The sequence below is a fragment of the Mustela lutreola genome, chromosome 6 (genome assembly GCF_030435805.1).
Source record: "Mustela lutreola isolate mMusLut2 chromosome 6, mMusLut2.pri, whole genome shotgun sequence".
Classification (NCBI taxonomy): Eukaryota; Metazoa; Chordata; class Mammalia; order Carnivora; family Mustelidae; genus Mustela; species Mustela lutreola.
In genome coordinates, this window is record NC_081295.1 from 11815796 (window position 1) to 11843045 (window position 27250).

Below are 27250 nucleotides of genomic sequence, written 5' to 3' on the forward strand. Positions count from 1 at the left end.
CAGCTTTAACTGAGATAGAGAAGCAGGACCAAGGGGTGCTCAGAGCCAGAGTTCCCTCATTTGGAGCCAAGGGTGTCTGAGCTTCTTAAGGTGAGACTTGATGTCTAAAGAGGGTCTCCTCTTCCTGTGATCTTCTTGAGCAAGGATGTTTGTTCTCATTGGTGCATTCACTCCCACATTTTAAACTTTGTAAGCATTGGGAACTGCATTGGGGTTGGGTTTTTTGTTGTTGTTTTTAAACCGAGGACTTCAAGAATCAAGTTGTGTGTTGGGTACAAGGGCCCTTAATGCAATACAAATGTGTAGATGGCTTAGCTTCAAGGCTCTTTTTAGCTGGGTGTGAACACTTCAGTACCGTGAGAGCGTATCTCAAGGTATGGTGCTAAGGGGGATGAAATGAAGAAAAATGAGAAAGAAGAGGGTACCCCCCCCTTTTCTTTTCTTTTTATATTTAGACTAAAGGAAAAGGAAGGAATGCAAATGGTTGGAAAGTAGAAATAGGCTGGGAGGTAGCTATGGGTAAAACACGAAGGATAATTAATTCATTGGGTTTCAAGTGCCTGGATCAAGAAATAGTAAGATTAGGAATATAAGGGGACTATTTCAGGGTGCCACATGTAGGTTGGCAATGACACATGACTTTTTACTTGGTTTAAGTCTCCTGGTAGATTAGGTTTTAGCTCTTAGTAGTAGGTAAAATTCTTTGTATATATTTAGGTTATTAAGATTTATTGAATTAAGTTCATCTTTATGATTTCTTCCTAAATAGTTCTCAATATTATTATGTCCTTAGTCTTTAATTTAAAAACTTGGAGATGGAGGGGGTGCTTTGGTGTCTCAGTCGTTTGAGCATCTGCCTTTGGCTCAGATCATAATCTCCAGGTCCTCGGACCAAGCTCTGCATTGGGCTCCCTGCTAAGCGGGGAGTCATCTCTCTCTCTCTCACACACACAAATAAATAAATAAAGACCTTTAAAAAAAAAAAAAACTTGCAGATAAAAGTTGGGTTTTTACTAAATCAGTACAGAAATGCAAGTCATTCTGGGGGTCAGAATTATGTTAATATATTATTTGTGAAATTATAAGCTATTGCTCTACTATAATCTGTTACTATCACTGAACATTCATATGTGTTAGAAATGAAACACGATGATTATTGCAGTAGGCGTGGTGTACTCGTAGTTCATTTAGTGACCACTCTTAGTCTCTGGCTTTTCAGATTGACTCAATGACGCACAAATCTGAAATAAAATGTATAGGGAGAAAGAGAAAGAGTATGTGTGTTTCACTGTTTTCTGAAGTATGAGCTCATTTTATTGACCTTTTTGTAAATTAGATGCTTTCTGATGCAGCACCTGGGAAACTGAGAATTGTCCACGGAGATGTATTGACATTTAAGGTGGAAAGGGCTTTTCCGGAAAGTCTTAAAAGACAGTGGGAGGATGGTAAGTGATTTTGGATTGTTTTCTTATTTTCTCTTAGAATTATTTATATTACAGATATTTATATTATATATTACAAATTGATATATATTTATATTAAATATTATCAGGACAGAATTAAATAGGTGGTATGCATTGTCATTTTTTCTGCTTTTCTCCTTTTTTCCAAAATAATAAAACTAATTCCTTTTTATTAATTCTAATTTACTTGTCATGTTTTTCAAGTGTTTAGAATTCTCTTCAAATAAACATGCTATTTTTATGAAACCATATAAGGATGGGGTAAACTGTGAAGTGTTAACTTTTTCCAAATGGTGAAAAGAGGAATGTTTTAGTATACCATGCCCACCTTACTTCCACCGTCTCACCTTCAGTGACCCACCAAGGCACTGCTCATCTTCAGGCTGTCAATTGGGTACCTGCTGTGTGCCAGCTCTTTGGGATACACTGAGAGGCGGGCTGTAGTACTTGCCTGTGAAATCCTTCAGAGCAAATGGAGGTGCTGCAGGCTGGCCTCCATCTAACTGCCTCCTGTCTCCGCCTTCCAACACGCCATTCTCTTCTAAGCACACTGCCTCCAGGTTTCTAGCCTTGCCCCAGCCATGCTCTGATTTCCTCTTTGAAACCTTACCTGACTGAGCTCTAGTCATTTGTGTGACTGTTACCTGCTCTCTTCCAGAAGCTCTCTGTGCTTCTGTCTTCCCTGATACCAGGTTCTCCTGTTCTTCCCTTTATATGGTGTGAGCTTTCTCTAGCTATTCTTTGCTGGTGGTTATTTTTCCCCCCACCTCTTAGATGTTGTTTTTGAGGTTTTTATTTTTGGAGTATCTTCTCTTGTGCTGCAGATTGGCCTGAAGGACTCTGCTCCTGTGGTCTCATTGACCACGTGTGTACGGTAGACACTTCCATCTTGGTGCGTGGCCTGTATCTTCTTCCTGGGCATCTGACCCTCTTGAGAGCTACATCTGGGTGTAGGCACTTCGACCAATCATGTCCAGATCAAACTGTCTTTTCCCTCAAAGCAAGTCTTTTTCATATTTTTCCTAAGCCAAAAAACCTGAGGACTTTGAGCACTAATTAAGGTAGAATTTTTTCTCTTAATAATTCAAAGCTAAGGGGCGCCTGGGTGGCTCAATGGATTAAAGCCTCTCCCTTTGGCTGAGGTCATGATCTCAGGGTCCTGGGATCGAGCCCTGCATCAGGCTCTCTGCTCAGCAGGGAGCCTGTTTTCCCCTCTCTCTCTGCCTGCCTCTTTGCCTACTTGTGATCTCTGTCTGTCAAATAAGTAAATAAAAATGTTAAAAAAAATAATAATAATTCAAAGCTAATTATGAGAAAACATTGCCTTTGAAAAATACTTAGCGGTATCTTTTCATATATTTTGGTTTATTACTATTAGTATCCCGTTTGATTTAACTTAACTAAAATTGTATATAGAATCCATTAATAAAATCTTTACAAGTTGTTTTTTCTCCTACTAACCAGATCCTCCAAATGTACACATTATTGGAAATCTGCCTTTTAATGTATCAACTCCGCTGATTGTCAAGTGGCTTGAAAATGTTTCTTGTAGAGATGGACCTTTCATTTATGGCAGAACCCAGATGATGTTGACTTTTCAAAAGGAAGTGGCAGAGGTGAGTTTTAACTTTTTTGGCTATTTTATCACATGATCAAATTCTAAAATGAAATAATACTGCATTTTTTTCATAGACTGTGTTTTCTAAGTTAATACTGCCATTACACACACAAACCAGTAAGAGCTCAACCAAAGTTAAGCATGTAATGATGATGACAGGCATAAGTGCTCTTAGCTCTCCAGTGAGAACATGAAAGCTATGCTGCCTGCCAAAAAGACAACATAGTCCATGCGGGGACTCAGTAGGGCCACAGAACAATTAGAAACCAATAAAACCGATATTGGTGGTGATACAGGAATATGATGATAGTTAAAGAATATGGTAATCAGTTTGGAGAGGGGGAAGGGGGTTGGTGTCTTCTTATGCTGTACATAGGTTTGGCTCAATCCCTTCCTTCAGCTGTGCCTTCTGCTCCTGCATTCCCATGGCAGGAATGTTCCAGATTCACTCTAGCAAATAATCCTACAAGGTAGGCAAGGGCAGTTTGTGAGCTGCAGAGGTTAAATGAGGGGATCTGCAGACCATTAAGTGTTTTTGAAAAAATTTTTCTTACGACCTACAAATACAGAAGAGGATCTGACATATTTGTGTGGCTTAATAAGAATACCTTAGTCCCCACCAACTGGCGTTAGTGGTTATATTCCCAGCATCTTTGACACCCCCTTGCATCCCCATCGTGATGGGATTGTATCTCCTGTTCTCCACCTCACTGAGGTAATCATACTGTGAATTCTGGACTTACTATTCCCTGCTTAGTTTATCCCATAGATTCCTAGCTGTATAATTAATATACTTTAGTTTTCTCCATTTTTGAACTTACACAGATAGATTCATACAGCATGTATTTTTTTTATCCTGATTTGCTCAATGCTGCTCATAGCTATAGTTTATTTGTGTAGCTAGATACTATCCACTCTTCACCTAGCTCACAGACGTCCCTTGCCATGTTTTGGAACCCCAAATTAGTTTCAGTGTTTGTTATTACAAAGAAAACGGTCATGAAGATTATTTATGTCACCTGGAGCACACAGGCAAGCTTTCCCTAGAGTATGAATCCAGGAGTAGCAGTGCCGGATCCTAAGTTCTGCAGATCTTCACTTTCGCTAGATAATGCTAAACTGTTCTCTGAAGTCATTATGCCTGTTTATATTCCCACCAAATATAAGTCCATTTTGCTCCACATCCTTGCCAGTACTTGCAGTTGCCAGACTTGTGCGTTTTGGTTCATCAGAGCTGAGTGTTATATCATTGTGGTTTTATTTTTGTTGTTTGCTGTTTTTTAAATCAAACTGAGCACTGTTTTGCATGTTTATTGACCTTTTAGATAACCTCTTTTTTCTGAATTGCTTGCCTTGTGTCTGTTTTCTGTTGGATTGCTTGTCTTTTTCTCATGATTTGGAGGAGTTCTAACATTTTTCTACTGGTCTTTTATTAGTTTAATGTATTGCAAATTTCTTCCACTCTGTGGCATGTTATTGTCTTTACAGTGTCTTTTGAAGAGCAGATTTTTGTTTTGTTTTGTTTTGTTTTTGCTTTTTAAAGATTTTATTTGTCTGATAGAGAGTGTGCAAGCACTGGGTTGGGGCAGAGGGAGAAGTGGACTCAGCCCTTGGGCTGGAGGACCGACTGAGCCACCCAGGCACCCTGAAGAGCAGATGTTTTTAATTGTAAATTTTTGGTTAGTGCTCTTTGTGTCTTATTGAGGAACTCCCTTTATATCCTGTATCATGAAGATCTTCTTCTGTGTTATCTTTAGAAGTTTTATTTTTTTTACCTCTCACATTTACATCTATAATCCACTGGGGATTGATTTTTGTGTGTGGTTGAAAAAGAAGCCAGTTTCACTGTTTTTAATATATGATCCTAATGAATCGAGCACCAGTTATTGGAAAGTCTTTTTCATTGATTTCTGTCAACACCTTTGATATAATGATAAAGCCTATATATGCACTGGTCTAACTGGAGACACTAAGAAGAAAGATTGTGTGAAAAATAGGAAACAGAAGGCCTAGCGCAGAAGATACAGCAGGGAATCCTAAGAAGAACATTCAGTTCACATCAGAGCAGAGCAAGAATTTGGTAAAATACTTAAGTTTGCGTATACTGAGAGAATAGTTACATAAAGTTGGAGAGAATGTAGGATTGAATTAGTGGTAAATGAACAGAAAATTAAGTACAATAGGATTGAAGCAAATAAAGTATATCACTATTAGAGGAATAAAGATATTATTGGGAAAAAATCAGTTGTTTATTTTGGGAACTTAAGGAAAAAAGAGGGACCTATATAAACATAATCACAAAAATTTACTGAGAATCTTGAAAGACCACTTGAGGCAAATCAAGAGAAATAGAGTCCTGGAAGAAAAAAATGAGTATCATAACGATGCTTCATTTTTTCCAAATTACGTTTTTTCAATAACATCCTGAAATATAGTGAAGTTCCCAGGATCATCTTGAGGAGTGGACCTGCAAGAGTGGATGAGAAATTTTGAAAAAGAACATTAATGAAAGAAGGCTTATCTATCAGATATTAAAATGTATTTTAAAGCTCTAATAATTAGAAGCACTGTGACAGATTATGAGACAGAGTGGCTACATTCGGAGAACCAGATTGAGGGAAATGATTGGTTCATACATTGGCAGAAACAAAAGGAAGAAAAATATTATTTAACAAATGCTTGGATATTTGGTCAACTTCCATGAAACCATTTAATAATTCACCATATATAAAAAATGAACAAAAAATAAAAATAATTCACCATACATAAAAATTCCAGTTACTGGAGCCTGGTGGACACCGTGTCCAGCATGAGCTAAGCTGCTGCCACCCACTAGAAGCTCAAGCAGCTCTGGAGACACTTGAGGTCAGGGGAGGGGGCGGGGGGATGGTGCTGGACACACCAACTGAGAAGGTATTGTGGTAGCCCTACATGAAGAACCAGGAAGACCTAATAGTGCTTTGGACTTTTTAAAGCATCAGTTAGAAGCTACTAACTCAGAAAATCCAAGAATAGAGCTGCTTTGCCTAGAATTAAGCAGAAAATGGGAGAGAAATATAAAGCTATTAGTAGAAGAAGTAAAAAATCGAACATAAAGCTTGCTCAGTATGAACCACCTGAGGAGGGGAAGCATGCTGAATAGGATTCTTCTCAGTTGAAAAGACACTGAAAAGTGGTTTTGTATGACTTGAATAGTTTTGTATAATATATAATCTTTTATGAACAGGTGCCATACAACTCTCTTGATATATTGAATTTACCTGTATCATCACACTTTATTCGAAACACATCTACTGAGAAGCACTGATAATAACTCAGTATTAAAAAAAAAACAAACTTCAGATTCATTCCTCTTTTCTGCAGTGTCTAAGCTGTTGTACTTAATTTATTTTTCATTTCAGGTATTTTATTTTTACTTCTAGAAGTTCCATTTGAGTCTTATGTTTTCCCTTACCTCATTATGTTCATGCTTTCCTTGGCATCTTTGTGCATATGTATAATATTTATAATAGCTGTTTAAAGGTCTTTGACTATTAATTTGACTACCTCTGTTATTTCTGTACTATTTTACTGTTTGCTTTTTTTCCCCTCCTCTTTCTATGGGTCCTATTTTTCTGCTTTTTTTTGTAAGCTTGGAAAATTTTGACAAGATACTAGATTTGTGAAGTTTTGTTTTGTTTTAACCTTCTTGAGGGCTTGGGTTGAGTGGTGGGTTTTACTCCGGCACATTGCTAAGTCACTTGCAGATTGGTTTGAAGGTTGCTTTTAAGCTTTGTTATGACAGGTTCTTAGGAGCCTTTAATCTGAGGCTAATTAAGTCCCAGGACTACGTTAAAACCTTTCAGAGGAATCCATCTAGTGCCCTGTGTACTTCAAGAGCTCTTCACTTGGCTGCTGGGAATGCAGACTGTTTCCAGCCGTCTGTGAGCTCCATTTGGTCCCACTTTCTGATAGTACTTGCTCCAGCCTCCCAGCCTCCTGCTCTTACAGATCAATACTCAGCCAAAGACTTGAAAGGATCCCGCTGAAAATCTCAGGAACGCCCTCTTTTCCATTGCCCCATCTTTCTCTCTCTCTCTCTCTCTGTTCCCGCATCCAGTAGTCTGCCTCACAAATTCTGGCTGCCTTGGCTTCCCAGAGCTCTGGCCTCTGTCCTCTCACATCGAGGAGACCTCTGGGCTCTGTTTATGCTCCTGCCTGTGCTGTAGCTGGAGCTTAGGTTCCAGACTGCAAGCTGGGCAGTCATAAGGTTCACCTTGTTTTTTATTTGCCTGTGTGGCAATGACAACTATAAAAGCAACTATTACTTATGGAGTGCCTACTAACAGCCATTTTACATATGTTTATGTATTTAAGCCTCAAAGTCACCTCATGAAATAGGTATTTTTTTTAATTGATGTTGACATACAATGTTACCTTAGTTTCAGGTGTAACATAGTGAATTCATGACTCTGTGCTTTATGCTATTCCTCGCCCCCCAATGTAACTACCGTCTCTCAGAATACAGCACTATTACAGTACCACTCACTATATTCCCTGTGCTGTACCTTTCATCCTTGTGACTTACTAACTTTTGATAGGAAAGAACACGGAGGTGGCTCAGTTGGTTAAGTGTCTTGACTCTTGATTTCAGATCATGATCTCAGAGTTGTGAGATTGAGCCCTGCATCCAGCTCCACACTGGGTGTGGAACCTGCTTAAGATTCTTGCTCTCCCTCTCCCTCGGCCCCTCCATCCTCCCACTCCCTCTCTTTAAAAACAAAACAAAAAAAAACGAAGCTCAGGGATTTTAATTGTCGATTTTGTTCATCTTTTCAAAGAACCAGCTCTTGGTTTCATTGATCATTTCTACTGTTTTATTAGACTCTGTTTCATTTACTTCTGTTCTGATCTTCATTACTTTCTTCCTTCTGTTAGTTCTGGGCTTTGTTCTTTTTCTAGCTTCTTTAAGTGTAAAGGTTAAATATATGAGATTTTTCTTATTTCTTGATGTAGGCCTGTTTCTCTGTAAACTTTCCTTTTAGAACTGCTTTTGCTATATCCCAGACACTATGGGATGTTGTATTTCCATTTTCATTTGTCTCAAGGTATTTTTTAAAATTTTCCCTTTGATTTTTTTATTGACCCATTTGGGTGTTTAATAGTATGTTTTTTTAGCCTCCACAGGTTTGCATTTTTTCCGTTTTTGTTGTTGTTGTTGTTGTTGTTTGTTTGTTTTTAAGATTCTATTTATTTGAGATAGCACAAACACAGCAGTGGGAAGGAGCAAAGCGAGAGAGAGAATCTCAAGCAGACTCCTCCCTGACCATGGAGCCCAGTGTGGGGCTTGATCTCAGGACCCTGAGATCATGACCTCAGCCAAAATCAAGAGTCGGACCCTTAACCAACTGAGCCACCCCAGCACCCATCCAGTTTTGTTTTGTTTTTTGTTTTTTTAATTGTAGTTTATTTTTTTCTCTCCTATTAGTTGTGGTTAGAAACTGCTTGATAGGATTTCAGTCTTAAATTTATTGAGACTTATTTTGTGGATCAACAGATCTGTCTTGGAGGATGTGCTGTGTACACTTGAAAAGAATGTGTGTTCTATTGTTTTTAGATGGAATGTTCTGTGTGTATCTGTTAAAGTCCATTTGGTCTAATGCATCCTCTAAAGCCACTGTTTCCTTGTTGACTTTCTGTCTGGGTGAAATATCAATTGATATAAGAGAAGTATTAAAGTCCCCTACTATTACTGTATTACATTTTGTCCCTTTGTGTCTGTTAGTATTTGTCCCTTTGTGTCTGTTAGTATATTAGTATAAGCGCTATGTTGGGTGCCTAGATATTTATAGTTGCTCAGCCTTCCTGGAATGGATCCCTTTATTACTAACACCCTTTTTTTCTTTTGTTAGTCTTTGTTTTAAAGTTCATTTTGTCCAATGTTAAGTACTGCTACACGACTTTTTTTCTTTCTCTTTCATTTGCATGGAATATCTTCTGCTTCTTCACAGTAAGTCTGTTGTCTTTGGATCCAAAACAGTTCTCTTGTAGGCAACATATAAATGGGTTTTATTATCCTGTCTGCTTGTCACCTGGTGTCTTTTGACTGGAGAATTTAGTCCATTTACATTTAAAGTAATTATTGAAAGGTACGTACTTACTGTGATTTTATTCATTGTTTTCTGGTTTTCTTTCTGGTTCTCTCTTCTCTTGCCCTCTTCCTTCTGATTTGATAACTTTCCTCAGTGTTGATTTTCTGTTCCTTTTCTCTAGATTTTTTTGTGTATCTATTATTGGTTTTGTAGTTACTAAGAGATTGATTAAAAAACAACCTATGTATATAGTCATCTGTTTAAATTGGTGGTTGTGGGGCACCTGGGTGGCTCAGTGGGTTAAGCCTCTGCCTTAGGCTCAGGTCATGGTCTCAGGGTCCTGGGATCAAGCCTCACATCAGGCTTTCTGCTCAGCAGGGAGCCTGCTTCCCCCTCTCTGCCTGCCTCTCTGCCTACTTGTGATCTCTCTTCTGTGTCAGATGAATAAATAAAATCTTAAAAAAAAAATTGGTGGTTGCTCAAGTTTGAACATATTCTAAAAGTGTTACTATTTTATGGGCAGGGGGCTGCCCATGTTCTATGTATTTGATGTCATATTTTACATCTTTTTATGTTGTGTATTCCTAATTATTATAGATATAGTTGATTTGACTACTTCTGTCTTAACCTTCATACTAGCTTTATAAGGGTTTGATCTACTACCATCAATGCATAATATTTACTTTACTAGTGAAATTTTTTCTTTTATGATTTTGTTCTAGTTTTGGTATTTTCTTTTCTGCTTTAAGAATTCTCTTTAACATTTCTTACAAGGCTGGTTTAGTGGTGATAAACTCCTCTAACTTTTGTTTGTTTGGGAAATTCTTTATCTCACCTTCAATTCTGAAAGATAGTCTTTCTTGCTGGGTGAGATTCTTGGTTATAGGATTTTTTGTTTTTGTTTCTGTTTTTCCTTTTAGCATTTTAAACATATGTCTTCTGGCCTCAGATTTTCTGCTGAAAAATCCGCTCTTAACAGATGTTTCCTTGTGCATAACTAATTGCTTTTCTTTCACTGCTTTTAAGATTCTCTTTGTCTTCAGTTTTTGAGGTTGTAATAATGTATCTCCATGTGAACCTCTTGGGTTCATCTTGTTCAAGGATATCTGTGCTTCCTAGACCTGGATATCTGTTTTCTTTCCCAGATTAGGTAATCTTTCAGTTATTATTTCCTAAAATTAACTTTTCTTCCTCTTTTGCTCTCTTTTTTTGTGGTATCCCCTATGATATGAATGTTAGTGTGCTTGATGTTGTCCCAGACGTCTCTTACCCTGTCCTCATTTTTTTCATTCTTTTTTCTTGCTTTTTAACTTGAATGATTTCTATTACCCTGTCCTCCAGAACACTGATCTGTTCTTTTGCATCCTCTAATATGCCGTTGATTCACTCTGTTATATTTTTCATTTTGGTTATTGTATTCTTCAGCTCTGATTTGTTCTTTTTTTGTATTTTCTATCTCTTTGTTGAAATCCCCTCTGAGTTCATCCACTCCTCTCCCAAGTTTGATGTGCATCTGTATAACCATTATTTTGAACTCTTAATTTAGGTAGATTGCTTATCTCTTTTTCATTTAGTTCTTTTCTGAGATTTTGTCTTGTCCTTTGTTTGGAACTTATTCCTCTTTCTGCTCATTTTGTCTGTGTTTGTTTCTATATTAGGTAGGTCAACTATGACTCCTGGCATTGAAGGTAGTGGCCTTATATGGAAGGTGTGCTCTGGGGCCTAGAAATGCGAACCATTGGGACGCCTGGGTGGCTCAGTTGGTTGGAAGACTGCCTTCGGCTCAGGTCATGATCCCGGAATCCCAGGATCAAGTCCCGCATCAGGCGCCCAGCTCCATGGGGAGTCTGCTTCTCCCTCTGACTTTCTCCTCGCTCATGCTCTTTCTCACTGCCTCTCTCTCAAATAAATAAATTAAAAAAAAAAAAAAAAGAAATGCGAACCATTCACCAGAACCAAGTGTTATAAGGGTGCCCCCTGTGCTGGCTGTGTGCACCCTTCTGCTGTTACTGGCCCCTGAGTCCAGCAGGTGCACTGGTGTGCAGGAGTGCCCTCTCCCCTGAGGGGCAGCAGTCTCCACTGAGGCTATCTGCTCGGTGTGTAGACAGGAGCCAAGGAATGTCTGTTAGGAAGGCAGTATGGCAAGGCAGGTCTGCAGGGGGAACTCCGGGTTAGGGCAAGCAGTGCTAGCTAGGTATATGAATAGTGTCAGACTGGTGCCTACCAGCATCAGATGTCTAGGCTGAAGGATGGCAAGAATAGTGCCTGCCAGCATTTCTGTTCTTGGATAAAGTTCTTACCGAACCCTGCCCCTTTGGCATGCTCCCTAAAATCACTCTGTAAATTTCCTTTATGTATGGCCCAGGCACTTTTCAAACTGCTGCCTCTGCGGTGGGTCTCGGAGCAAGTGAGATGGTGTGTGGTCCCTTTAAGTGTGGAGTCCAGTTTCCTCTAACTCTCCAGTTCTCTGGAAGTAAGCCCAGCTGATTTTTCAAAAACAGGTTACGGGAGCTTATCTTCCTGTGCAGATTCCCCAGGTTGGGGGGGGGGGGCAGGGTGTCCGGTGTGGGGCTGTAACCTCTCACTTTTCAGGGAGGACCTTTGCACCTGTGAAATCCCCCCCACTTGGGGGTCTGAGTTCCAGGGCGTGGTTTCTGACCTGACCACATCTTTGTCCTTTTCCCTTCTTGTTGTGGCTTTGTCTTCATACTTACAGCTATCTAAGAGCTGTTCTGAAAGTTTTCAGGTCATTCTTCGGGAGAGTTCCTCCGTATGTAGCTGCATCTGTTGTGTGTGCACGGGAGGAGGTATGCTCAGGGTCCTCCTACTTAGCCAGACTCTTCCCTCCTGCCTGTCTGCAAATACTTTTGGTTGTCACACCTGAGGGGTGCTTTTGGTGTCTAGTGGATTAAGGTTAGGGATGCTGGTAAACATCCTTCAGTACACCAGATAGCCCCCGACAGCACAAAAATACTCCACATTTACCAGCCCAAAATGTCAGTAATGCCAAGGATAAGAAACTTTGCTTTAGAGTATTTAGCCATAAAATCTTTTTCTTAGTAGTCTTAGAATTTTCCATCACATGGGGTGCCTGGGTTGCTCAGTTGTTAGCATCTGCCTTCGGCTCAGGTCATGACCCCAGGGTACTGGGATGGAGCCCCGCATCAGGCTCCCTGCTCGGCAGGAAGTCTGCTTCTCCCTCTCCCACTCCCCTGCTTGCGTTCCCTCTCTCGCTATGTCTCTCTCTGTCAAGTAAATAAAATTAAAAAAAAAAAAAAAATTCCATCGTAACAATGTAGGACCCTTTTATGTTTGTTAGGATGCTGTATCACCACCACTTTCCCAGGGTCCGTGTCATTTCCCGCTCATGAATCTACTGTCTTCTGTATGTTTGAGTTGAGCCCATGTTAGTTTTCTTTGTTATTTTCTCAGCCCTTTGATTTGTCCTTGGACTTTTATTTTCTCAGATTACATAATTATTATGGTATTTCTATTCTTGAGTAACACAATTGAGATGCAAAACACTATGTAGTCTAATTCTTTTGGGGGAAAATGCAAAGGAACAGGCTGAAGAGGTGGAGTAATATTTTTAGTGACTCAGAATGTCAGTTGTGGTTATTAATAATAGTGTTGCTTCAACTCCACCATATGTAGTTATTTTTCTTTAACCAAAAAAAATGATTTTAGTTAAATTCTAGTATGAATATTGAGAAGAGTTTATATTGAGTGTATATTTATGGAATGCTTTAGAAGTTAACACTGGTCCTCCGACCAGTTTTCATATTTTGCAAGTGAAAGTTTCAACAGGATAATATATAGTAGCATTTTCTTACATAACCTTTGTTTACTCTTGACACTTAACGTATTTGTAATTTTACATTCCACAGATAGCATTCTTAAAGATGCACTTTGCTTGGCTTTGTGAGTTATAGAACAGAAGTCAATGAACACGATCTTCTTCCATTCTCTCTAGGTCTGCAGGGTCTAAATAGAAGAATTCAGCTCACACACACTAAAGAACATATAGACGGTATAACGTTACAGCTCATAAAATAGAATCACAGTGTGTAGCAGAAAATGAGACCTTAACAAATCTCATCTAACCTCATTTTATAGATGATGAAACTGAGGCTCAGAGTAGTTTAATGTCTTCCAGAAGGTCATGGAGCTAGTTACAGGGAAAGCTGAACTTGAAAACAGGTCATCGGTTTTCTGCTGAAGTCATGATGTTCAAGTTCTTTAGGTGACTGGACCTTTGGTATTTTCTTTCTGGGTCCAGGATTAGCCTGTTTATGTCCTCCAATCTTCAGTGGACTTTGGCTATTTAATGGTCACATCTGTAGCAGGGATGGGGGGAGTCACCTTGCCAGTAATTTATATAGTTTTCATTGTCCCTGATAGTGGGCTGTGTGTCTTCTCAAGAATAAGCCTAATTTTTCTACTTGTAGTTAAAATCATTTTAGAATAAGAAGGATGAAAATAACACTGTCCTTGTGGAGTCTTTGACCCTTTGTTTTTCATATACTCGGTCAAAATGCTTTTAAAATCTCAAGGGTTAGAGGTTTCCTTTTACTGAAAAATTAACCGGTTTGGTTTCCTGGCCTTTTGTTGTTTGTTAAAATCCTCTATCTTGTCATGGAGTTTGAATTTTCATAGCTTTACATATACCCTAACTATCACAAATATTAACTCATGTTTGAATGGTTGATTGACCGTTTAATTCTTGTGTTAGTTTTTAATGAAGTTTTCCAGAGAGCTTTCTGCTCTGTGGCTTGAACTATTATTCTACAATGAGTTCAGGATGGGTATGTGTGTGCTGCTTTCATCTAAATTCCGTTATATGTTTCACACATTTCATCTCCACAGCCTGGGTGTATTTGCTGCAGAGCTTGGATGGGTCAGGCTTCTCTGGCAGGAATGGTCACCAGCACTCAAAAGTGGAATTGTGTCCAGAGTGTTTATTTAGCCTGCATTGCCTCCCGTGTTTGCTTTTGGGTTAAATTGGTTTTAAAATTTCACTGAATTCATCAGTGAAAACACCTTTGAGATGTAAAGTAGAATACTGAAAGAGAATTCAGCATGAAATAATAATTTTCAAGTGCAGAGTTTTTTTGATTTTTATTTTAATTTTGTGATTATGTTCATGCGGGTTTTAGTTGTACACAACTGCTTTGAAGTATGCCGGTTGTACAATACACTTTGAATTTTTTACTTTCATGCCAGTGGTACAGTTAAGCTCCAAAAAAAATTTATGTAGAGCTAGAAATATTTTTTAGCATTTGATCCATAAGTTTATTCTTTAAATATGTTTCCAGTGTTTGTCTTTGTTTTTATTTTTGTTTGGGAATATATATGTTTCTTGGTTTTACACTTTAGTAAAGAAGAATTTACTCTGTCATTTATACTAAAGCAATCACTTGTCCTGTACGCAGCCTCCCAATAATTTCAGATGTCTAAATATAGACAAGAGCCAGGTAATTTTGAAAAGAGAGATGAGATGGAGAAATGGCTTCTGAGTAGCAAAATAAATGTTACAAAATCTACAGCTTTGCCTATAGGAAATTTTCTGAGCATCGCAGTTTAAAACCTATCTTTTTAATCTTACTTAAGGCAAAGCTCTTACAAGCCAAATTATGTGGTGTATAATGTTTATAATGTTGACCCTGTATCATTTATAAAAGGTTTAGAATACCCAGTGAATTCTAATAACACAAGAGAAGCAGGGTACATTTTTTTTAAGAAATCAATGCATCTAATTTTTTAATCCAATTCTAACATATTGCCATATTTTTGTCTTTTTTAAGAAATAAAGTATAGTAGATATGCGTGGTACCCCCTTCTGTCCCCTTTCTTTCTCTCCTATGAGTGTACTCTTAAAATTGATACTCATCATTCCCATGCATTGATAGATAAATGCACACACACAGAGGAAGCCATAAGAAATAATGTTTTGAAGTTTTTATATAAATGAAATCATGGCCTACATTTTCTGCCACTTCATCATTTTCTATTTGGGTATCTATGTTAATAACACCATTTACTTATTCCTGTTGATGGCCTTGATGTTTCTACCTTTTTGGAAACTGTGCCTGCGCAATGTTGTGGTGATCGTTCTTACACAGTATTTTCTTGTGTAGGTATATAAACTGTTCCCTAGAATATATTTAAAGTTATGACAGTGCACTCAACTTCAGCTTTCCTGTGTGTCTTGCCAAGTTGTAGTCCAAAGTGCTTGTACCCGTCGCCCTTTTTACTAGTGGTCAATGGGAGTTCCTCTGGCTCCGGATCATTCACCAGTTCTAGGTTCTGCCAGGTTCTTTTTTATTGTGTAAATTTTGTTCATTTCACAGATATGAGATTATCTCATTAGAGTTTAAATTTGCATGTCCCTAATTTGTAATGTGGTTGGGGATAGTGTATGGTTATGGGTCATTTGGGTGCTTTTATCCTATTTCTTATCAGATTTTCTATTGTTTATTTTTTGGCAATTAACGTGTAGGGGTTTCTTCCATGTTCTGAACATTAATCCTTTGTCAGATAGGAGTTTCAAATACCTTCTCTCAGTCTGTGACATACGTTTGTACTATTTTTTTTAATATAGACATTTTAAATTTTAATAGAGCACAAGTATCAGTCTCTTATGGCTTCCACTTTTGCATCTTTTCAGAAATTTTGCCCTACTGTGGGGTCATAAATACTTTATAAAAAAATTTTTAAAGTTTTGCTTTTTACTTGTTGTTAATTCACTTGGAATTTATTTTTGGTTATGGTATGAGATAGGGAGTTATTCCTGCTATAGATAGACCTACTCAGTACCAGTGTCTCTCACCGAGTGGTCCGTCCTTTTCCTGTTAGTGTCGTTACATCACATCTGTCACACAGCAAATATCCATAGGCGCTTGGGTCTGTTTTTAAGGCTTTTGTTCTGTTGGTGTATTTGTCTGTGCCAGTAGCAATACTGTACTGCCTTACTTTGGATACCTCCCATGGTGAGTCGGCCTCGGCCCTGCCTCATGCTGTTGACGTTCTTCTTCGGGAGCTTCCTGGCTATTCCAGGCCCTTGGCTTTTCATATAAAATTCTGTGGAATTTAAAGGTCTTACAAGAAATCCTTTCAAAATTTTGGTTGAAATTGCATTGCATTTATGAGTTAATTTAGCTCTTTGTGATTTTGAAATTGAAGTGTTTGTGTTCTTAAAAGAATGAATTCCTGGTTTATGCAAAAATCAGTTCTCCAAGAGTTCTGAATATTCAAAGTTTTATTACATTTAAATAAAGAAAAGTGCACCATTGAAAAGGTTCCTTCATAGATTTTTGGTAATTCATAAAATGAAATACACATCTTTAGTTCTTAATTGTGCTTGCTAATTTCTTCTCTCATCAAATATATATTGATCACTTGTTTCATATAGGACCTTCTACAGAATATAACAGGGGTTTAAAATCCCCAACATCCAGTGGTAGGGAAGTTTTCTTATTTGGTTTCTGAGTGCATTATATAGGATATAATTCACACCTCTTAAGTGTACTTCAGTTGATATTGGAGGAAAATGTTCTCCGTATCATGTATCAGAAAGCCTGTGCTTTTAAAGTTTATCTCAAAACTCCACCTAGTGTCCATAGATAATAGAATATTAGGTGCATTCTATCTGATCAGACTAGATTAATTGCCAAAATTCCTTTTCTCCTTCTGTAGAGACTGACAGCCAATACAGGAAGCAAACAGCGTAGCCGCCTTTCTATTATGGCGCAGTACCTCTGCAATGTTCAGCACATCTTCACAATTCCGGGTCAGGCTTTTGTCCCTAAACCAGAGGTAAGTTTCTGTTTATTTGTAAATCTTTGTTCATCTGGTGATGAGTCCTAGGAAATTATCTCTAGAATTTGATTTTCATTTATATGCAAACTATACTTTTTATCTCTCCAGAGCAAGAAAAATCATAATATGTGAATAGTTCTTGTCCTAATTTTTCTCCTCTTAATAGTGACCAAATGTCTAGCTAGGTTTATTCATGTTACCTGGTGGTGATAACATTATCACCTGTACTCTTCAAAATTTTCCCGTATGGAAGATAAATTATATGGTCACCTAATCCTCAAAAAGAGAAATCAATATTTGTTCTGTGATTTCTTAATAGACCTCTAAATCAAGTTACATCAAACATTTTTTATTGTGAATTTTTTTCCACCTTTTTAATCAATTTAACATCCAGTGTTATATTAGTTTCGGGTGTGCAACATATTGATATAGCAGTTTTATACATTACTCAATGCTCACACCTTAAGTGTGGTCACTGTCATCATACAATGTTAATACAGTATTCAATATGTAATATATAATATATATTATATGTATAATTACAATATTATGTAAATTATATAACATATTATATATATAATTTATTTCCTATATTGTAGTTTTCATCTTTATGACTTATTTTGTAACTAGAAGTTTATACCTCTTAATGTTACTTATTTTACCCATTTTCCCATCTACTTTTCCTCTGGCAACCACTAGTTTGTTCTCTAGTTAAGTCTGATTTTACGTTTATTCATTTCTTTGTGTCTTGTTTGTTCATTTGCTTTGTTTTTTAGATTCCATTTATAATTGAAATCATGGTATTTGTCTTTCTCTGATATATTTCACTTAGCATATACACTCTAGGTCCATCCATGCTATTGCAGAAGGCAAGATCTCATTCATTTTTATGGCTGAGTAATATTCCTCTGTGTGTGTGTGTGTATGAGATTGAGAGAGAGAGAGAGAGAGAGAGAGAGAGAGAAATACATCCCACGTCGTCTTTATCCATTGATCTATAAATGAACACTTAGATTGCTTCCATATCTTGACTCTTGTAAATAATGCTGCTATAAATAGGGGTGCATATATGTTTTCAAATTAGTTTTTTGTGTGTTTTGGGGGTAAATACCCAGTAGTGGGATTACTGAATCATATGGTATTCCTATTTTTAATTTTTTGAGAAACATCCGGAGTGCTTTCCACAGTGGTTGGTCAATTTACATTTCCACCAACAGTGCACAAGGGTTCCTTATTCTCCATATCCTTACCGATATCTGTTATTACATGTCTTTTTGATTCTACCCATTTCAGTAGGTTGCCTTTTTGTTTCATTGATGGTTTCCTTTGCTGTGCAAAAGCTTTTTATTTTGGTATAGTCCCAATAGTTTATTTTTGCTTTTGTTTCCATTTGCCTCTGGGGACATAGCCAGAAACATATTGCTATGGTGATGTCAGAGAGATTATTTGCCTGTGTTATCTTCTAGGAGTTTTTGGTTTTGGTCTCACATTGAGGTCTTTAATCCATTTTAAGTTTGTATTTGAGTTGTTGAGTTTAATTCTTTAGCACGTAGCTGTCTGGTTTTTCCAGCACCATTTACTGAAGAGTCTTTTCCTCATTGTATGTTCTTGCCTCCTTTGTCAAAGATTAGTTGAATGTATAGTGGTGGGTTTATTTCTTGGCTCTCTGTACTGTTCTCTTAACCTACGTATCTGTTTTTGTGCCAGTACCATGTTTTGATTGTCGTAGCTTTGTAGTATACCTTGAAATCTGGGATTGTGATACCTCCAGCTTTATTCTTCTTTCTCAAGATTGCCCTGGCTATTGGGGTCTTTTGTGGGTCCATACAAATTTTAGTATTAATTATTCTAGTTCTGTGAAATAGTGCTGGTATTTTGATAGGGATTGCATTGAATCTGTAGATTGCTTTGGGTAGTATGGACGTTTTAACAATGTTGGTCCTTCCAATCCGTGAACATAGATTCTTTCTATTTGTGTCCTCTTCAGTTTCTTTCATGAGTGTTTCATAGTTTTCAGAATACAGGTGTTCACCTCCTTGTTAAGCTTATTCCTAGGTATGTTATTCTCTTTGGTGTTTCTTGATTTCTTTCTGCTACTGTGGTATTAGTATATAGAAATGCAATATATTTCTATATATTAGTTTTGTATCCTGCTAATTTACTGAATTCATTTATCAGTTCTGATAGTTTTTTGGTGCAACCTTTAGGTTTTTCCATATATAATATCATGACATCTGCAAATAGTGACAGTTTTACTTCTTCCATACCATTTTGGATGCTTTTTATTTCTTCTACTTGTCTGATTATTACACCTAGGATTTCCAGGACTATGTTGAATAAAAGAGATGAGAGTGGACATCCTCGTGTTCCTGATCTTAGAGAAAAAGCTCTGTTTTTCACCATGATGTTAGCTGTGAGTTTTTCATATATGACCTTTATTATGTTGAGGTATATTCCCTCTAAACTCACTTATTTGAGACTTTATACAATGAATGGATGTATTTTGTCAAGTACTTTTTCCATATTTATTGGGATGATCATATGGTTTGTATCCTATAGCTTATTAACATGCTGTATTGTACTGACTTGCAAATATTGACTACCCTTGCCATTTCTGGAATAAGTCCTACTTGATTCATGTGAATTTTTTCAAATGTATTGTTGAATTTGGTTTGCTGATACTTTGTGAGGATTTTTATATCTTTGTTCATCAGAGATATTAGCCTATTGTTTTCTTTTTTTGTAGTGTCTTCAACTGCTTTTGGTATCACAGTAACATTGGCTTTGTAGAATGAATGTGGAAGTTTTCGTTCCTCTTCTGTTTTTTGGAATGATTTAAGAAAACTAAGTATTAACTCTTCTTGAAATGTTTGGTAGAGTTCATTCACTTGTAGAGACATCTGGTCCTGGACTTTTGTTCATTGTTGAGTTTTTTTTATTACTGCTTTAATTGTGATAGGTCTGTTATCTCTGTGTTATGTGTCTGTCCAAATTTTCTATATCTTCCTGATTCAATTATGGAAGAGTGTATGTTCTCTAAGAATTTGTCCACTCCTTCTAAGTTGCCCAATTTTTTGGCATATAATTTTCCATAATAATCTTTTATAATTCTTTGTAGTTCTGTGGTGTTTTTTTCTCCATTTCTGATTTTATCTGAGTCTTTTTTTTTTTTTTTTTGATGAATCTGGCTAAAGGTTTATCAGTTTTATCTTTTCAGAGTATTAGCTCTTATTTTTGTTATCTCTTCTGAATTTTTTTAAGCCTCTATTTTAATTTCTGCTCTAACTTTTATTCTGTCCTTCCTTCTAGCTCTCAGTTTTGTTTGTTCTACTTTTTCCGTTTTAGGTGTATGGTTAGTTTGGGTTTTTTGAAATTTTTCTTGTTTCTTGAGGTAGGCCTGCGTTGCTATAAGCCACTCTTAGTACTGCTTTTGTTGCATCCCCAGGATTTTGAACTGTTGGTTGACTCAGTCATTGTTTCATAGGATGTTGTTTAGCCTCCATATATCTGTGTTCTTTCCACGTATTTTATTATAATTGAATTCTAGTTTTATACTGTTGTGGTCAAAAAAGATGCTCATTATGATTTCACTCTTAAACTTAACTGGAATTTGTTTTGTGGCCCAACATATGATCTGTCTTGAAGAATGTTTTCTGTGTCCTTGAAAATAATGTGTATTCTGCTATTTGGGGATGGAATTCTTGGATGGAATATATCTGTAAGGTGCTCTGGTCTATTGTGTTGTTCAAGGCACCATTTCCTTGTTGATTTTCTGTCTGGATGATCTATCCATTTATGGACGTCAGGTGTAAAAATCTCTTGCTATTACAGTGTTAAAGTCAGTTTCTCCCGTTTTGTTTATTAATAATTGCTGTATGTGTTTGGCTGCTCCTATTTTGGATGCATAATTATTTACAGTTGATATCCTCTTGTTAGATTTTTCCATTTATCTTTATGTAGAGCCCTTCTTTGTCTTTGGTTACAGTCTTTGTTTTACAAAGTCTTTTTTGTCTAATATAAGTATTGCTACCCTGACACGTTTTTCTTTCACTTCCATTTGAATGGTGTATGGTTTTATTGCCCTTTACCTTCAGTCTGTATGTGTCTTTAAATCTTTTTTTTTTTTTTAAGATTTTATTTATTTATTTGACAGACAGAGATCACAAGTAGAGAGAGAGGCAGGCAGAGAGAGAGAGAGAAGCAGGCTCCCTGCTGAGCAGAGAGCCCTATGTGGGGCTCTATCCCAGGACCCTGGAATCATGACCAGAGCCGAAGGCAGAGGCTTTAACCCACTGAGCCACCCAGGCGCCCCTGTATGTGTCTTTAGATCTGAAGTGAGTCTCTTATAGGCAACATATATATAGTTGGATCTTGTTGTTGTTTTATAATCCATTCAGTCACCCTATGTTTTTTAACTAGAGGATTTAGTCCATATACATTTAAAGTAATTATTGATAGGTATATATTTATTGCCATTTTGTTCATTGTTTTTCAGTTTTTATAGTTCTCTATTCCTTTCTTCTTATCTTGCTCTCTTCCCTTGTGGTTTGATGGCTTTCTTCAGTATTATGTTTGGATTTCTTTCCTTTACTTTTTGTGTATTTATTACAGGTTTTGATTTTTGGTTACTAACAGACTTGTATATATCACCTATTGTATAGAGGTCTGTATTAAGTTGATGTCTTAGGGTTGAACACATTCTAAAAGCACTAAATTTTTATTTCCCCTCCATATTTTATGTATATGATATCATATTTTACATCTTTTTATTTTGTAAAAAGCGAAATCCCTTGGCTGACTTTTGTAGATACAATTGATTTTTACTACTTTTGTGTTTTAACCTCCATACTGGCTTAATAAGTAATATATATTTTTAAAGATTTTATTTCTTTATATGACAGAGGGAGAGAGATCATAAATAGGCAGAGATGCGGGCAGAGAGAGATGGGGAAGCAGGCTCCTGGCTGAGCAGAGAGCCCAATGTGGGACTCAATCCCAGGCCCCTGAGATCATGACCTAAGCCAAAGGCAGAGGCTTAACTTACTGAGCCACCCAGGTGCCCCACAAATGATTTAATCTACTGGATTTATCAGAAGTTTGCTTTCATCTCTGAAGGCTTTTTCTTTCATAATTTTCTTCTACTTATGACCTTTTCTTTCCACTCAAGTCCCTTTTTAACACTTCTTTTAAGTCTTTTTCAGTGGTGATGATCTCCTTTAATATTTGTTTGTCTAGGAAACTCTTTATCTAACCTTCAATTCTGAATAATAACCCTGCTGAGTAGAGTATTCCTGATTGCCTGGGTTTTTTGGAGGTTTAGGGTGGTGTTGTTGTTGTTGTTGTTGTTGTTGTTGTTGTTTTTCCTTTCAGCACTTTGAAGGTATCATGCCCCTCCCTCTGGCCTGCAAAGTTTTTGCTGAAAAATCAGCTGATAGCTTTATGGGGTTTCCCTTGTATGTAACTTTTTTTTTCCCCCCCCAAATGCTACTTTTAACATTCTCTATTATTACTTTTTTACATTTTAATTATTTTGTGCCTTGGTGTGGACCTTCTTGGGTTAGTCTTGTTAGGGGCTTTCTGCTGTCTGATTTGGATACCTCCTTTCCCAGATTAGGGAAGGCTTCAGCTCTTACTTCTTCGCAAACAAGTTTACTTCCTTTTTATATTTTCTCCTCCTAGCATCTTTATAATGCAAATGTTATTACACTTGATGTTACTGAGATCTCTTTACCTATTCTCATTTTTTGCTCCTTTTTCTTTCTGCTGTTCAGCTTGATTGCTTTCCATTACTGTTTTCTGGATCACTGATCCACTCTTTTGCCTCCCCTAATCCTCTACTGATTCCCTCTGTTGTGTCTTTTTATTTCAGTTACTGAATTCTCCATCTCTGACTGGTTCTGTTTTGTATTTTCTCTCTCTTTGATGCAGTTCTTAATGGATTCACCCATTTTTTTCCCTCAACTCCAATATCTTTATGAGCATTCCTCTTATTTTTTATCAGGCATTTCGCTTATCCTCATTTCATTTAGCTCTTCTGTTGTGATTTCATCCTGTTCTTTCACTTGGGACATATTCCTATCTCTTCATTTTTGTCTAGCTTTCTGTTTTGTTTCTTTTGTTGTTGTTGTTGTTGGGTTTTTTTTGTTGTTGTTGTTATTTTTTTGTTTTTGTTTTTGTTTTGAGTAGGGAGGGTCAGCCAAGTCTTCTGGTCTTGAAGGTCATGGCCTAGTGTAGGAGAAGTCCTATGGTGCCCTGGTCACAAGAAGCAGGTGCTCCAGGGAGGTCTCCTGTACAGACTGCATGGGCCCTACTGTTGTGACTGAGCCACACTTGTCTTCAGCCCGGTCGGCTGCAATGATCCACTTTGCATGCTCTGGGTGCACTGGACAAGATTGAATCCTTGCGTTGAGTCCTTGCACTGTCTGAAGACTATGTGGGCTTGTAGGTGGGCAAGGGAAGCAGTCAGACTAGGTGTTTGCAGGCCGCCTCTGCCACAGCTATGGACACGGTGAATGGCAGGACTTTGTCCCTGTGTAGCCAGCTAAAATTCTCAACTACTGGAACTGGACACACTGCTGTGTGGGGTTAGCTCTCCCTCTCCCCAGGGCAGAAGTCACTCTGGAGTGGTCCCACTCCCTACCAGGGCTGTTTGCAGTGTATGGTAGGGCAAGAGCCACTCTGGAGGGACGCCTGCCGAAACAGGCAGGTTCGATGGGGCCAGTCTACGGGTGATCATGGGGGAGGGGTGTGCAGTGCTAGCTAGACAGGTGGAGAGTGTTAGTGCCGGTTCCCAGAAACGTCCAGCTAACCTAGGCTGAGAGAGAGGAAGAGAAATGTTGCCTGCCAGCACTTTTGTTTTCTGAGAGATCTTCTAAAGATCCCTGCCCTGCTACTGCACATTCCGAGATTAGTAAGCAAACCTCCATCATGTATGTCATAGTCCCTTCTCATACTGCTGGTTTTGCACTGTGTCTTGGAGTTATTTATTATGCTGGCTTTTTTAAGGGTGGAGAATCAGTTTCCTGTCCCTCTTGCTCTCCTGGAATTAATCCCCCTGACTTTTGAAGTACTGTTAAGGGAAGCCTCCGTGGTTTTCCAAGCCGGTTGTAACGGGTGCTTGTCTTCCCCTTGCTGGCTGTTGGGTCCAGTCCTCTCACTTCTCTGTGTTCATGTTGTCCCGCTCCTTGGGCTTAGTCCCACTGCGGGGTTTGGTTCCCAGCTGTATCTCGGATCGTCCTCCCCTTTCCAGTGTGGCAGCCTGTCTGTGATTGCCTGGAAGGGCTGTCCGGCTGGTCGTCGGGTCCTTTGTAGAGGTAGTAGCGCAGATGGAGCTCTTGGCGTGTGCATGGGGGGAGGTGAGCTCGGGGTCCCCCCCACTCTCCCGCCCTCTTCCGGGCCTCCTTCCACTTTGGGGAAAGACTGTTTCGGCGACGCTACTGGTGACTCGCCCTCTGTGACGGACAGTTGGATATTCGGCTGGGCTGTCACTATTATAGGCCAATTACAGGAGGGTGCTGATCACAAAGTTTCTCTGCCAAAAATGATCATCGATACCGTGGCGTCTGTCTCAGCAGAGCTACAACGGAATGAGTCACTGCCGGACACGTAAGATCGTTGTTCGTTGTTCGTTTGCCAGATGCGCCTTCAGTAGCCCTCGCATATAAAGGCCTGCGCTTAGGTAGATGGAACGAGCGGGGAATCCAGTCTGACCTGGAGCCAGCCTGCAGGGAGTTCATAGCTGCTGAGGAACCGATGCCTTCCTGCTTGCTGGAACGCTCCAGAATAGAGTCATGTCAAGTTTTCCTCACGTTACTTGAGATTTAGTAAGGAAAATAAATAGCATGAAAAAAAAAAAGACCTGTATAATGTGGCTTTTCGATTTAGATAGATACAGATGATATATTTAGAATGGGGTCCCAAACGGTAGTGTGAGACCTACTGGTGCGTCCTAAAGCATGGTCTGCGAAGTCCCCATATTCTCTGCGACCACCTTCCACTTCCTCTGCCATGTCCACCACTAGCTGGGCTTTCGGGTGACTATAGGAATTCAGCCCATCTTCCACTTACATCACAGTTTTCAGCTTTTTCGAAGTCCGCCTCATAGAACCCATTCTCAGTACCACCTTCCTTTAGCATCGCCAGGTTTCAGACATTTTCAATGAATTCTTCCAAAATCATAGACCCTGTGAGATCCTAGACTGAATTCAGTGACTGGAGATGTCTTGTAGGCTATCATCAGATTTAAAAATATTTCTGCTTTCAGGTATTTTCTGTCCTAGAACTAAGGTGGCCGTTGCAATGAAGACAACTGACCCTCTTAGCTTGCTTTTTTTGTTGTAATGCACGTGTGTGTGTAGATAACATTTTGAATAGTGTCAAACCCAAATATACCAAGATCTTAACTTCCAGGCTTGTATAGTTAGGGTTATTACCATAATCCAGAGTCTTTTGGCTATTTAAATTTTACCAAGGGTTTCTTACGTTGGACTTTGGAATGTTTTTAGTGGAAAGTTTCTCTTTCTTTTCATTACCTACTTGAGGTCATTTGATGGTGTTTAGAGGTTGTTACCACCTTATGTTTGATTTTGAGATAAGATACACATGTAGTTAATTGATTAAGTGTTCTATCCTCTAGGGTTAAGGCCTCAAGAAAATACTTATTATTTGGAAAAATGCTAGCTATATTTTTGGTTCACTTTCCTGAGGGATGTTTGCTTCTTGGCAAATTAAACACATTTGCAGCGATTTTCTTTACATGCTTTTTATCATGTTGTAAATATCACATGCAGGGAATTTATTTGTAATCTAGGAGCACAGTTACCAGGGAGAGAGAATGTATTATAATAAAGCAAAACAGTAAATCAAATGATTAAATTTTGGTTCTAAAAGAATTCTCTGCTGCTCTGAAGTAGTTTTACTATACTAGAGCAGATGAAGAATACTGAGGAAAGCCAGAGAATATTTGACTGATAATTGTATTGACCAAGTTTTTAAAGTTTTTATTTTCTTAAGTAAGAAAGGGTAGGAATTTTATAGAGAAGATCAAATAACAGTATAAGGCTGTCCCTTTGGCTAACATTTTGTGAACACAGGGGGAGAAAGGCATAAACACACTAACTACAATACAAGTAAAATATGCTTAGAAGTACAGGCAGGTTCATTGGGGAACTGAGAGGGAGTTTACTTCTCTGCAGCTGCTCAAAGAAACTCACTAAAATTCAGTACTTATTCTCAACCAATCCTCAGAATTAGATATGGGCACTGCTTTTGTGGTATTTCGAGAACTTATTTATAATCACTTAGGCTTTTTCCTGTGAGAATCTGTAATCCCCTCTCTTTATTGGTCTTTAGAGTAATTTATAATCAAGCTTTAATAGCAGAACTTTTATTTCCATGGAACTGTAACAGTCCTCTCCTGGCTAGTCAGCCTAAATTCTTGCTAAACTCATTACTCTCATTAACTTCTCTAGTGCTGTCCCCAGTACTGTACCCCAAATTTGAACCCCAAATTCTTCTATATCTACAGAAAATGCAACCTCTTAGAGTCATACAATTATATCCGTTGGCATTCTCTAATGTGCCTTAATCTCCTAGAGTTTGTAGTATATAGAGTTTAAGTTAGAATTTTAAGGTTTTGTATTTCCATTTCACTTTTGAGTTATTTTACCAATGACAAGACAAAATACTTCTTTTGCAGTGCAGATTCATGACTAAAAAATACTTCCATGAGCAAATAACACTAGTTTCAAGCTGACATCTCTAGTCTTCTGAGAATCCACATATTTCTGGGGTTCTGCGGTCATTTTTTACTGATCTACTGATGAAGCTGTTCTTCACGTTTCTCAAGTTTGAGGACTACTAAGCTGTTAGCTAGAACCTCAAAATTCTGTGTCATTTTTCTCTTTTAAAATTGTGGTCATGGGGCTCATAACCTAACATACTTCCGACAGGGGCACGCACCTGGGTGGGACAGTCAGTTAAGCATCTGCCTCTTGGTTTTGGCTCCGGTCGTGATCTCAGGAGATCATGATCTCAGGGTCCTGATCTCAGAGTTGTGAGATGGAGCCCTGGGTCCGGCTCCATGCTGAGCACAGATTCTGCTTGGGAATATAAATCTCTTACTCTTCCCCTGCCACTCCCTACTGTGTGCTCTCTTTCTCTCTCAAATAAAATAAATCTTTTTTGTTTTTATTTCTGTAGGAAATACTTCCAACAAAATGGATAGGCTTTAGGTCTTATCACTACACTGTAGTTGGACCCACTAGGTAAGTCACTATAAA

At 38.2% G+C, this 27250-nt stretch overlaps 1 protein-coding gene across 4 annotated transcripts in view; it reads left to right on the forward strand.

Moving 5' to 3' along the window:
- The window catches only part of TFB1M (transcription factor B1, mitochondrial), a 73398-nt gene that overhangs the window by 18482 nt on the left and 27666 nt on the right, over positions 1 to 27250 (forward strand). For all 4 annotated transcript variants that reach the window (XM_059176696.1, XM_059176695.1, XM_059176697.1 and 1 more), the window contains 3 exons: positions 1337 to 1445; positions 2928 to 3079; positions 16848 to 16967. In XM_059176696.1, the coding sequence (XP_059032679.1) occupies positions 1337 to 1445; positions 2928 to 3079; positions 16848 to 16967 (381 nt within the window). The remainder of the gene's footprint in view (positions 1 to 1336; positions 1446 to 2927; positions 3080 to 16847; positions 16968 to 27250) is intronic.